We start from the raw sequence: 12,451 nt of genomic DNA on the forward strand, positions 1-12,451 counted from the left end.
GGACAAGTTGTGTTTTCCATAATTTTGGGGTAATTTGTTGAGAATATTTGAGCAACTTAGCTAAGAAAATGTGAGGTGTTGTGTTTTTGGCTGCAGATGTGCTAAGTGTGAAGGATGCAGGATGTTCTGTTCTGCCACAGTAACAAAAGCTCTGTCGGGAGGAGGAACAGTGCTGCAGAGAGAAACACTATATCACACTGAGCTGAGCTGCAGACCATTCTTACAAAATGAACAACGTTCCTTTCTCTGTGTCTTGCACTGACAGTATGTGATATAACTACAGGAAAACTCTGTCCTCAGCATCATTTTAATCTATGTGCTGAACTGTAACCCCCCCTCTCTCTGTGTCTCTGCAGTGATCGGACCCCAGCTGGTGAGTGAAGATGATTCCTGTGCTGATCTGTGTTTTGATTTCTCTGAGTGCCGCAGACAACGACTTAGACACTCTATACCCTGAACTGGAAGACTCCAGAACCATCTATGTCGCAGGTGAGTGGACGTTCATTTTGCTTCTGTTGGAGGTTTCTTCCTCTGTAAAGGGAGCTTCCACTGTCACCGAGCCATTTTCTCTAAGATTTTGCAAGGTCTCGATCTAAGTATGTAATGTGCACCAATACTAATGTATATTATATTAGTTGACAATATAAAAATAAAACCTTCACCAGTATTGTTTTCTGTGTTTCGTTCATGACACTCACTCTGCAGCGATGTTTGTTTCCTCTGTTTATCAGTTAGTTTTGCCTGTGGCTCGCTGATAAGGCTGCTATGTGAGGGACTATTGGCTTGGTGTGATCTGGATTGGCTATCTTGTTTGGCTATCAGAGACGGGAATTACACATTAAAATGTTTTTGTGCACTTTAATCCTTGTAAAAAATATTTTATTTAACTTTAGATTCTTCACCTAAACATTTAGAACAACAATGTCAAAATTAACTACAGAGAATCCTGCTCTACTGTATATGTGCCCAGCTCAATTTTGTTGTTATGTTGAGAGGAGGAGTGGCACAATATAGTGCAGTGGATAGTGCTGTTGTCTCACTGGTTTCCAAACTGGGGGAGAGACGGGGCCTTCCTGGGGGGGTTTCCTATAGAGCTTCCTCCCCCAGTCGAAAAACCCAACCTGTCCAGAGTTTACCCTGCCTGAAAACCAACTAATGAACTAATAACTAGATAAGTTATATATAACTAATGAAAAACAACAATTGAAAACAAGCCAATTACCAACTGTTTAATGACATAGTAAACTAAATCGCTCCCTAAAATAGACATTAACTAACCATTGAATTTTTTTTCCCCCAAATATTGGAAAAATACTGACGTGTATGAATCATGTGATTTAAACATCAATGCCGTATCAGATGTGTGTGGGATAATGAGATTGGAACATTTTTCACTTTAGCAGATGCAACTAAATGTCACATTTCAACATTGTTTTCCATCATCTTAGCTTTGACTGCAGCTCTGTTAGTCACTCCATCATACTCTGCTGCTGTTAAATGGCAGCATCTAGAGCAGGGGTGGGCAATTCATTTTCCAGAGGGGCCACATGAGAAACATGGACAGTTGTGGAGGGCCGGACCAATAAGTGAACTTAATTCTACTCATATTAATTTGATGAGCTTCTACAGATAAGAGTAAATGTTATGGTTAGGCAATGAAAAGTGAGGCAGGCAAAGTAATAACGCCAACAATATATCACACTTTAATCAACATTTACAAGAACAGTTGTGAACAAATAATGCAATTTTTTTGCAGTATTCCAAACATCAGCTTTAAATTAACTGTATACAAAGCGCTATTACTATTTGCATATAGTCTAATCACCTCATTTGCGGTTTTTTTCTTGTTAAGTGAGAGATATCGAGTCTGTTCATGGGCATGAAAAAGTGCACTGAAGTCAGGTTGAATATCTGAGGTGGATATGCGAAGGACAGCTGACAGGTGATCATCAGTGAGAGAGGATCAGTATCTGGATTTGTTAAACTTCATCACAGAAAATGTTTGTTCACATGTCAGTAGATCCAAAGAGAACCAACATCTTCTGAGTATGCCTCTTCACGTATGAAAAGTTCTCCTCTTTGAGAGAAGAATAAAACTCCAGCAGTGACGCTGACTTAAAGTGCTCTGCCAGCAGTATACCTGCGGAGGTGATCAACTGATGGTGTGGCTTCTTTCAGAGATGGCATGTGGTTGAGAATGTTACCCTCCAACTGGCTTGAAAGAAACTGCAACTTTCTCATGAAAGCCTTCACCAGGCTGTACATTTCATGTGCAAATAGGCCCTTGCCTTGCAGTTTGGTATTTGGCTCACTCATTACAGTTTTTCTCCATTGCTTTGGCTCATTTCACGAAACAGAAATGACATTCTCAGAGCACTAAGTGCAATTGGCAAAATAGCCCATATGGTTCAGCACAACTACATAGATCACCTTCAAAAGGTCACCAATCACACAAACTTACTGTGTGATTGGTGATCAGATGTGTGAAACTCAACCTTGATTACTTAAGTTCTAGTTGCACCTGAAAATTAAGCCGATGATCAAAGAAATCCTTATTACAGTATATACCATGATGTTTTTCATGGTATTATGTGCCTGTACGATTTTGACAGTGGAGTGAACTATTGTGCTGGTGATGATGTAAACAATGAAATTATGCCAACATGTTCTGCAGAGAACAACAACTTGACTGTGAAGCGACAGTCAGTTTTGACCAACAATATATATTCAATTGGTAATTGGGCTAACTGAAGGCAATTGTACCTAACCGTTTGCAAAGGTGGGCTAAATCATTTGAAATTTGTGCAAGCTGTTGGTAATTGTACTTGTCATTGCAAGGATGTGCTAATACAATTGCAATTTGATTAAAGGAATGAGATATTCCAATCTGTTGTGAACAAGTGCGCAGTGGTTTGGAGGTTTGCACGTGTTGTTTTGAGAATGTCATTTCTGTTTCGTGAAATGAGCCAAAGCAATGGAGAAAAACTGTAATGCAGTGACATCAACAGCAAATGCAAGATCTTCCATCCAGTCTGCATCTGAGAGATCTGGGCTGTCCTTGCCTTCCTTTTCACAAAACTCTTGAATCTCTGCTCTCAGGTCCCATACTGTTTTAAGCACTTTGTCCAGACTGAGCCATCTGACTGAACATGTCCCCATGTTCAGTCTCATGCTCTTCCAAAAGTGCAACAAACTGTCTGTGATTCAGCTCTTGCCCTGATAAAGTTAACTAATTTAGTTACAACATCAGTAACATGATTCATTTTTAGCACTGACTTACACAACACCTCCTGATGTATAATACACAGGGTTCATACACATTTTGACCCATGGATTTCCATGACTTTTCCATGACCTTCAACATCTTTAAACCAACTTTCCATGACCAGACATTTTGTGAGATCTCAGTGTATACATGCTAAAGAGTCTAAATTTAGTATTTAAGCTAACAATGAGAATTTCAAAGCATACAGTAAACCTTTAATTACACAAATGAATGAATTTCCCTCACTTTATCTTGCATCCGCTTCAAAAGTCGTCCCTTTTATTGACCGCATTGCTGCCAGCTCCTCAGTAATCGCTAGTGATTACGGATCTTTTTACCGTGTCGGTTCTTTGAATCTCTTTTTGAGTCATTCGTTCGTTTCAACGGGGGGGGGGGGGGGGTGCAAACGATCCAAAGACTCGTACCCGGCAGATGAACGAATCGTTCAACTCCTGACGTGTTTCGTTCACCTGCCCACAGAGTCTTCGACCAACGTGTCGGCCACACAGAGCGAGCTCATGTCGCCTCGGTGACCGCGGTGCGGGCGGCGGACGGAAAAGCAAGCCGAGCTCCGGGGCTGCGGGGCTCCAGAGCCCCCTCCTGGTCACCTACATGCACATCTGCGAGACGGAGGTGTTCAGCTGTTCCTGCTGCGGCCCGGCGCCTCCATACCGCTGCACGTCCACCCGGACATGAACGGGGATCTACGGAGCTGCTGATCCGCACGCTGCCAGCACATCCAGCTGGCCCGCCGCATCCGCGGACACAGAGCTTAAACTGCTGCTGATACACTGACTATAACAACGCCGCATTCCTACACTTATAAAATGTAATTCAATGTGGAATAATCCAAGTATTCAGAATACGTTACTCAGATTAGTTAATGTACCGGAATACGTTACAGATTACATTTTTTGGCATGTATTCTGCATTCTGTAACAGAATACGTTTTGAAAGTATCCTTCCCAACACTGGAAATGTTACTGACTTGAGAGCAGTAAGACACCTGTATTTAAAAAAAAAAATTCTCAAGATGTTAAATTTGCACACAGATGCCTTGTGTTTATACTTAAAATGACACTGATTAAATTACTTAAATGCACACTGATTTGTTATTCTGGTTTCTGTAATGAGCAGTTAAATAAAAATGTGTGAAAGAATATTGTACAGTATCTAATATTGTGTTGGTCATATTTAAATCATTCATTACGTTTTTTTGGGGGGGGAAAGAGAGGATAAAATAAAAGAATCGCATATTAAATCTTAATCGCAATATTTGGGGGGGGGGAAATCGCAATTAGATTATTTCCCCATATCGTTCAGCCCTATTCAAAAGTCATAATGACTGGTTTTGTTATTTTCACTTTACATTTACACTTACAGTTTAGTGCAGTGTAATTATTTCCCGTGATAATTAAATGCCAGTGTGACTATAAATGACAATTTAAAACCATACAAACTGTCATGTTTTACTGTATATAATAGAGGAGGTTTTCTTAAAAAAAATATGATCTGCCACACAAAAGCTGTCAGTCATGGCGGCTTTTTAACAGCGGTCCCGCGATAGGCAATGAGGTATCTGCTTCCTCTTCTGAGCCTATGGAGGTCACGTGGAAAACGATCCAAAGACTCATACCCGGCAGATACGGTCGTTCACCTCACGACCGTGTCTTCAGATCAGTGACTCGTTCTTCTGCCAACAGAGTCTTCGGATCAGTGATTCGTTCATCTGCCGGATACAAGTCTTTGGATCATTTTCCACGTGACCTGCAGCAGCCTATGCAACAGTCCCGATGCGCGGCCACGAGAAAATGAACGAATCACTCTTTGAGAGGACTCGTTACTCCCGAGTCCTTGTAACGATTCGTTCAAAACGAACGAATCGTTCACGAACGACACAACACTAGTAATCGCAAAGTCTTTCGTCATCCCACGTACGAAGATGAGTAACTGGGCTGTGTATCAGACATCACAGCCCTCATCCAGAGCCAAGGAGAAAAAGTCAAAATCGACTACTTTCTTTAGCAGCTGTAGCTCGATATTTCTTGTCTTAACATGGGCTGACATTTTTGCGGACTTTAACAGCTAACTCCCATCTCTTCTTAACTCCGTTCGCCAAAACATCATCTGCTCGCGGGCATTCAGGATGTCAGGTAGATGTTAAAAAAAGGCACCTTAAAAATAAAAGAAATGTTGTTGTATTCTTTGCATGATGTCCACCTATTTACGTGTGATTCCTAATATTCCTTTGACCTCACGCAGGCCGGTCACAGACAGCCAAAGGGCCGGATGCGGCTCGGGGGCCGTACAATGCCCAGGTCTGATCTAGAGGATTGGCTCCACCCTTGTTTACCTTGATTAGCCGACATCTAATATTCAGATTAAAGTGGTAGATCCAACATTTTCTTTAGCCAATTCTTTATTTATTCTTTAGAATTTGAATGCATTTAGACTGAAAGCCTACCCACATGGTATTCTCAACTCATGCTTAGAAAACTCTTCCTGAACTGTTGCTTTAAGATCGGGTAGCCCTTAACACCAATATCTCCTGAGCTTGGATCTGTGCTGCTCTGATAGATGAAACAAACCGATAAATGTTATCTCAAGGAGCAGTTAAGTTATGTCCTACTGTCTGACATCCTGCCAGGGAAACAAGTGATCAACAAAAAGTAAAACCAAATAGACAAGACAAAGGAATTGCCTGTGAACACAATAGTATTTATATTTGCATGTGATCTGCTGCTGATACCTCGGGCCTCAGTCACATGGTTTTCAGATTGGTTAGCTCTTGTGCTCTGCCTGACCAACACAGCATGTCACTCTACTTGCTGCATAAGCAGTCATGTTTTTATCAGTTCAGCTGGTTAAAGAGCTAATGACCCATTGATCCAATGTCTAAAATGGATCATGAGAGTTTGCAGTTCCTATGAACTGCTTCTTCAGCTTTAGCTCCTGAATCATTACATTACACGTCATTTAGCTGATGCTTTTATCCAAAGCGACTTACAATTAGTGACTTCCAATTAGCTTCTATAAGAGTCAGCTCAGCATTGACACACTGCAGCCTCAACTCTAAACTGTACTGAGGTTTCTCTCATAACTTCCAGATTGTTTCCTCAACCAGCGCAAATTCAGTCAGTTTAGTTTTTTTCATTTGATTGGTGATAACTTGCCATCCGACCTTTGCAGCTCATCCAGAATGCAGCAGCTCGCCTGGTTTTTAACCAACCGAAATTCACTCACACTACTCCGCTCCTCCATTCCCTTCACTGGTTACCAGTGGCCGCTCGCATCTGGTTCAAAACAGTAGTACTTGCGTACCATGCTGTGAATGGATCAGGTCCAGTCTACATCCAGGACATGGTCAAACGTTACACCCCAGCTCGTTCACTCCGCTCTGCTTCGGCTAATCGGCTCGTTGCTCCCTCACTGCAAGCTAAACACTTATCAAAATCACTACTGTTTGCTGTCCTGGCTCCTAGATGGTGGAATGAGCTCCCCATCGACATCCGGACATCTGAAAGTATACACATCTTCCACCGAAAACTAAAAAACACACCTCTTCCGACTTTACCTTGAATGAATGAAAAAAAAAAAAACGAACAACTCTTTGAAACTAACACATTTAGTAGCACTTACATGGCACTTACTTATAGCACTTTGTAGTTTTGTTTTATTTTGAAGAAATTGTACTTTCTTGATTCTTGTTGTTCTGGGTCTGTAGGGGTTGATGCACTTATTGTAAGTCGCTTTGGATAAAAGCGTCAGCTAAATGAAATGTAATGTAATGTAACTTATTTTATCTGTTACTTTTTAGTAAGTTTGCAGATTTGTTGGTATTTATTTGATGAGCTGTGTGTTGGGGGCCCTTCTTTTAGCTGGGTGAACATTAATGTGTCCTGGGCCACATATGAAAGACTGCCTACTCAGCTGACATCTTCTAACCAGTTTCATAATAAAACCAAAAATAGTGTTTCACATAAATTGATTTATTTAGTGCCACTACTACAAATATAGATTTTCAATTTTTTCAAATGGACAGTCTTATTTCATTGTAAAGGTAGGCACAGCTCATTGATTCACTCAGCCTGTTATCTCTCTCTCTCTCTCTATCACACAAAAACACACACACACACACACACACACACACACACACACACACACACACACACACACACACACTCTGTGCCACTAGCGTGGGTGTGAAGTATTGTTAAACTTAAGACATCAGCCATTCCCTAATACCAACCTTGTAAATAAAGCAGATGAGTATTTGCCAAATGTTCATCTATTCCTTTTAACACTTATACTCTAGAAAGATATATTGAATTTCATCGGCAAAAAAAGACTGTTCTCTAAATGAAAAAATCGATGTGTGTGAAACATATCTCCAGACAGAGTGGCAATTGATATGTGCATCGTTTACGTGGATTTTTTTCTCGGATTTCTGAGTTGGCCTCTGTGTTGCAGAAAATGGCCCTCAACTTTCGGTGATGGCAGAAGAGACAAAGGTGGTGTCAAGGCGAGGAGGGAACGCTACCTTACCTTGCAAGATTCAAAGAGACCAATCACTGGCACCCAATCGCAAGATGAGGATCAAATGGACCAAGCTGACCCCAGACTACCTGAAAGAGGTTAGTGGTCACTTTATAAGTGGAAGATAGTTGAATATGCGTCATGTTTTTTTTAATTCAATTTCTCAACTTTTACCTGTATTCATGTATGTCACAAACGTTTATTACTGACAGTGAAAGTTTTTTTTAAGGGTTTGATGTGTAGAATTTAGTGACATCTAGTGGTGAAGTTGCATGTTGCAGCTAAATGCCCCTCATCTCACCCTCCCCTTCTAAACATGAAAGAGAACCTGTGGTAGCCTTCAGTTGTCATAAAAACAATAGGTGTTTAGTTTGTCCAGTCTGGACTACTGTTAAAAAAACATGGCGGCCTCCAAAGAGAGAACCAACTCCAGATGTCAATATAAAGTATTTAAATATAAAGGGTCCATTCTCTGGTAAAGAAAACAACAATTTAGATGAAACCCTCTCTGAAAACCGTACTAGGATTATTTTATATTCAATTTCCTTTTCACCTTAATCTTACACACTGGACCTTTAAATTAGGGCTGCTCGATTAATCGATATTTAATCGTGACTCGATTATGGGATCAAATGATCTCCAAACTATTATAATCGAGCTGAAACGATTATTTGGCATTTTCTTCGAAAGAGACGCGCATGCGCAATTCAGTCCTTCCCCCAAAGCATTCAGCGGCCCAGCTGACTGGCCCTCACTCTCAAGCAGCGGTAAAGTGAAGGAGGCGAGTTGTGTGCGTTTGGTGATCGGCGGTGAAATAAACAGCGCGTGTGGAAAAGCAGGGAGGGAAGCAGCAGACCATGTAGCGGCCGCACCGCGCGCTCCGCCTGGCTGTTCAGACCGGTCAGACAGGACCCGCATTTCTCCGCGCCGGTCAGTCGGTCAGAGAGTGTTAGGGTTGCCATAATTAAGGGTTTGAATGACCGGGCACCGATATCCTGGTTTCAGAGAGGAATAAGACACGCAGCCGTCATCGGTGTTTACCGGAACCAGAAGTGATTCAAAAAATAAAGCATAGACTTCAGAATAAGGGCACATATTAATAATCGTTTAAATAATCGTGATTTTGATATTGTCCAAAATAATCGTGATTATGATTTTTTCCATAATCGAGCAACCCTATTTTAAATCATTTTACAGTGAACGTAGGTGTTCATTTTGTCTGTAATTTGTTTGCAAGCCTTTTCTGGGAGACCGGACTGCAATGCAAATGTGTAGAACAAGCAAAGCTGTAGATTTTCCACTGATCTCCAATTGAAATGTGAACAATGCACTACAAAAGAGAAAAACGTAAAGAATGCAGGTCTCATCTCATCTCATCATCTCATTTTCGTCCGCTTATCCGGGGTCGGGTCGCGGGGGGAGCAGCTCAAGCAGGGGGCCCCAGACTTCCCTTTCCCGGGCCACATTGATCAACTCTTACGGGGGGATCCCGAGGCGTTCCCAGGCCAGTGTTGAGATATAATCTCTCCACCTAGTCCTGGGTCTTCCCCGAGGTGTCCTCCCCACTGGACGTGCCTGAAACACCTCCCAAGGAAGGCGCCCAGTAGGCATCCTTACCAGATGCCCGAACCACCTCAGCTGACTCCTTTCTAAGTAAAGGAGCAGCGGCTCTAATCCGAGTTCCTCACGGATGGCTGAGCTTCTCACCCTATCCCTAAGGGAGACGCCAGCCACCCTTCTGAGAAAACTCATCTCGGCCGCTTGTACCCGCGATCTCGTCCTTTCGGTCATCACCCAGCCCTCATGACCATAGGTGAGGATAGGAACGAAGATCGACCGGTAGATCGAGAGCTTTGCCTTGCGGCTCAGCTCTCTTTTCGTTACAACGGTGCGGTAAAGCGAACGCAATACCGCCCCCGCTGCTCCGATTCTCCGGCCAATCTCACGCTCCATAGTACCCTCACTCGCGAACAAGACCCCAAGGTACTTGAACTCCTTCACTTGGGCTAAGGACTCATTTCCTACCCGGAGTAAGCAATCCATCGGTTTCCTGCTAAGAGTCATGGCCTCAGATTTAGCGGTGCTGATCCTCATCCCAGCCGCTTCACACTCGGCCGCCAGCCGATCCAGTGAGTGCTGAAGGTCACAGGCCGATGATCCAATGAGGACCACGTCATCTGCAAAAAGCAGTGACGAGATCCTCAGACCACCGAACTGCAACCCCTCCCCACCACGGGAATGCAGGTCTAAAAATATAATTCTACATATTCTTTACTCCTCAGTGAAACATTGTGGTGAAAACAATGTTTTAATTACTGATTAATCTGTTAATTAAGTATATTTTAAAACTATAACCCTTTAGTTTATAATAAGTCAACCCACCTCAAGTGTTTTGTTTTGTCCAAAAACTAATGATACATTTGAAATTCATCAAAATAGTTTTAATCAATTGAATTATTTATATAACTGATAAGGAGCCCATAGTTTTCTTTGTCAAAATAAGAAAACTAATACATCTATTTAAATGTGACAAAACTGACCAGTCACTTGTGCCCAAAGAAGACCCAACCAAAAAAAGATTGGTCATATCTATCAATGTAGGCCTACACTGTTTCTAACTTTAACCACAATCTGAATTTAGGTCTGAACAGAGCCTTATTTTCTGCTGCCTAAAAGGAAGTCACATGCTGATGTTTTCATTAAGTTCACAGTAGATTTTATCGGATTTCATAATTCTTATCCCCCTTGCTATCACAGGAGTAATGTTCGGCACTCAATTTTGGAGCATAAGATCTTGGTATCATGAACTCACTGCTCTTCTTCTTGCTCTAGGAGGATGTTTTTGTTGTCATGGATTATCACAAGAGAAGTTATGGCAGTTTCCATGGACGGGTCCACCTACAAGGCTCTTCTCCCATGGATGCCTCTCTGGTCATCACAGAAATCACCCTGCAGGATTACGGGAGATATAAATGTGAAGTAATTGATGGGCTGGAAGATGGAACAGTGGTGGTATCGCTTGACCTTGAAGGTATGATATTTGGTTAGAGTAAGTCTTTACAATAGGAAAGAATGAAAACGTTTCATGAACTGTCCAAAAAAAAAAATGTCTATTTAACTTCATTATATTGTAACAGGCTGCGGTGGAGCTAAATTTAGCTCCAATAGCAGAGACTGCTTGGGGGATGTCAGGGGCAAGTGTTTTATGTAAGCATAGTGCACATCAGTGTCAGAGCAGCTTTAATATGCCTGAGTGGAGCCAGAGAAATTAGTCGTTACTGTCTGAAACCAGAAACGCTGGCAGCAGGCGGCATAGAGAAATGTGATGTCACTCTCTGTCATTAGGTTAAATATAAGGATTTATTTTAAAGCCCAGAGGATGGATCCCGAGCAGTTCTCAGACGTTAACCCAGGAGAATGTCCTCACAATTGAGTCTTTCTCCGGACTTTCACACATGAACCACACAGCAGGAGATTCTCGGGACAGACATGTTCACAACAATACAGAGGTCTCTGTAGTGTTCAGAAGAGAGGTAGTCCAGCATTCAGAAGCAGGTCATAACGAACATATTCGCTGTTTTTGTTTTTAGCACATTGACACTGGCATCGGCCCCTTTGACAAAAGCTCTCTTGACATCTTCGTCTGTTTCTTCTATGTGCATAGCACCGCTTTTGCATCCTGAGATACTTGTTTCTTTATGTGTTTTTCATTTTTGTAAATGTTTTGTGTTTGAGTGTATCCTCCTGAGGATCTCCTGCTGTTTTCTCATTTGTGTATTATCTGAGTCTTTACCCAGGGCGCTGGCTAGAGAAACTCTGAAAAAACATTTGTGTTTTCACACAATGTCATGAAATTATTCAGAATTTAGACCAGGTCCGAAAGTAACCCAAGTTGTATCTGATTACTGCAGGTAATCCATCACTTCTCTTTCTCCGCTCTCTTTTTTCCTTTTCACAACTCTCCGTATAGGGGTTATCTTCCCATATTATCCCCGCCTGGGTCGCTACAACCTCAATTTCTACGATGCTGTGCGTGCATGTCATGACCAGGATGCCATCGTGGCCTCCTTCGATCAGCTGTTTGATGCATGGAGAGGAGGGATGGACTGGTGCAATGCTGGATGGCTGAATGATGGCACGGTCCAATATCCAGTCACCAACCCCAGAGAACCATGCGGCGGAAAGAACACAGTACCAGGCATTCGCAACTATGGCCTGAGAGACAAGGACAAGAACCACTACGATGTCTTCTGCTTCACCTCCCATTACAAAGGTGAAGGACTTAAACTATACACTCTGTGTGTTTGGTTTTACCATTATTTAACCTAAGGATAATTATCCTACGGAGGCTGAGGGGTTAAACCACTCCCACTGTTGGTTGAACAAAGAAAAGTTACTCACTGAGTTTGCCCTGAGTGTCTCTGTATTTGACAATTGTCTTCTTGCAATGGAGGCACTCTTTTATTACTACAAGTAAAGGAATTCAGCCAAGTGGGTTTCACTTGAATTTTATAGATTGCATGCTTCAAGGTGACTTAGGATAGAAAAACGCACTGCAACTGTAAGTTTCTGATACATGTAAGACCAGTGTTATACTTGCATTCTATCCAGACATTAGCCCAGACAACCGGATGTGTCGTAAGAGGGATA

At 42.1% G+C, this 12,451-nt stretch overlaps 1 protein-coding gene across 2 annotated transcripts in view; it reads left to right on the forward strand.

The window, feature by feature from the left end:
• LOC133975557 (hyaluronan and proteoglycan link protein 1-like) overlaps positions 1-12,451 on the forward strand; it is a 47,347-nt gene that overhangs the window by 30,982 nt on the left and 3,914 nt on the right. For both annotated transcript variants that reach the window (XM_062413536.1, XM_062413537.1), the window contains exons 2-5: positions 357-489; positions 7,736-7,899; positions 10,634-10,832; positions 11,772-12,074. In XM_062413536.1, coding sequence (XP_062269520.1) covers positions 384-489; positions 7,736-7,899; positions 10,634-10,832; positions 11,772-12,074 — 772 coding nt within the window. In that variant the 5' untranslated portion in view covers positions 357-383. The remainder of the gene's footprint in view (positions 1-356; positions 490-7,735; positions 7,900-10,633; positions 10,833-11,771; positions 12,075-12,451) is intronic.

Source organism: Platichthys flesus, chromosome 19, assembly GCF_949316205.1.
Source record: "Platichthys flesus chromosome 19, fPlaFle2.1, whole genome shotgun sequence".
In the NCBI taxonomy this organism is placed as follows: domain Eukaryota; kingdom Metazoa; phylum Chordata; class Actinopteri; order Pleuronectiformes; family Pleuronectidae; genus Platichthys; species Platichthys flesus.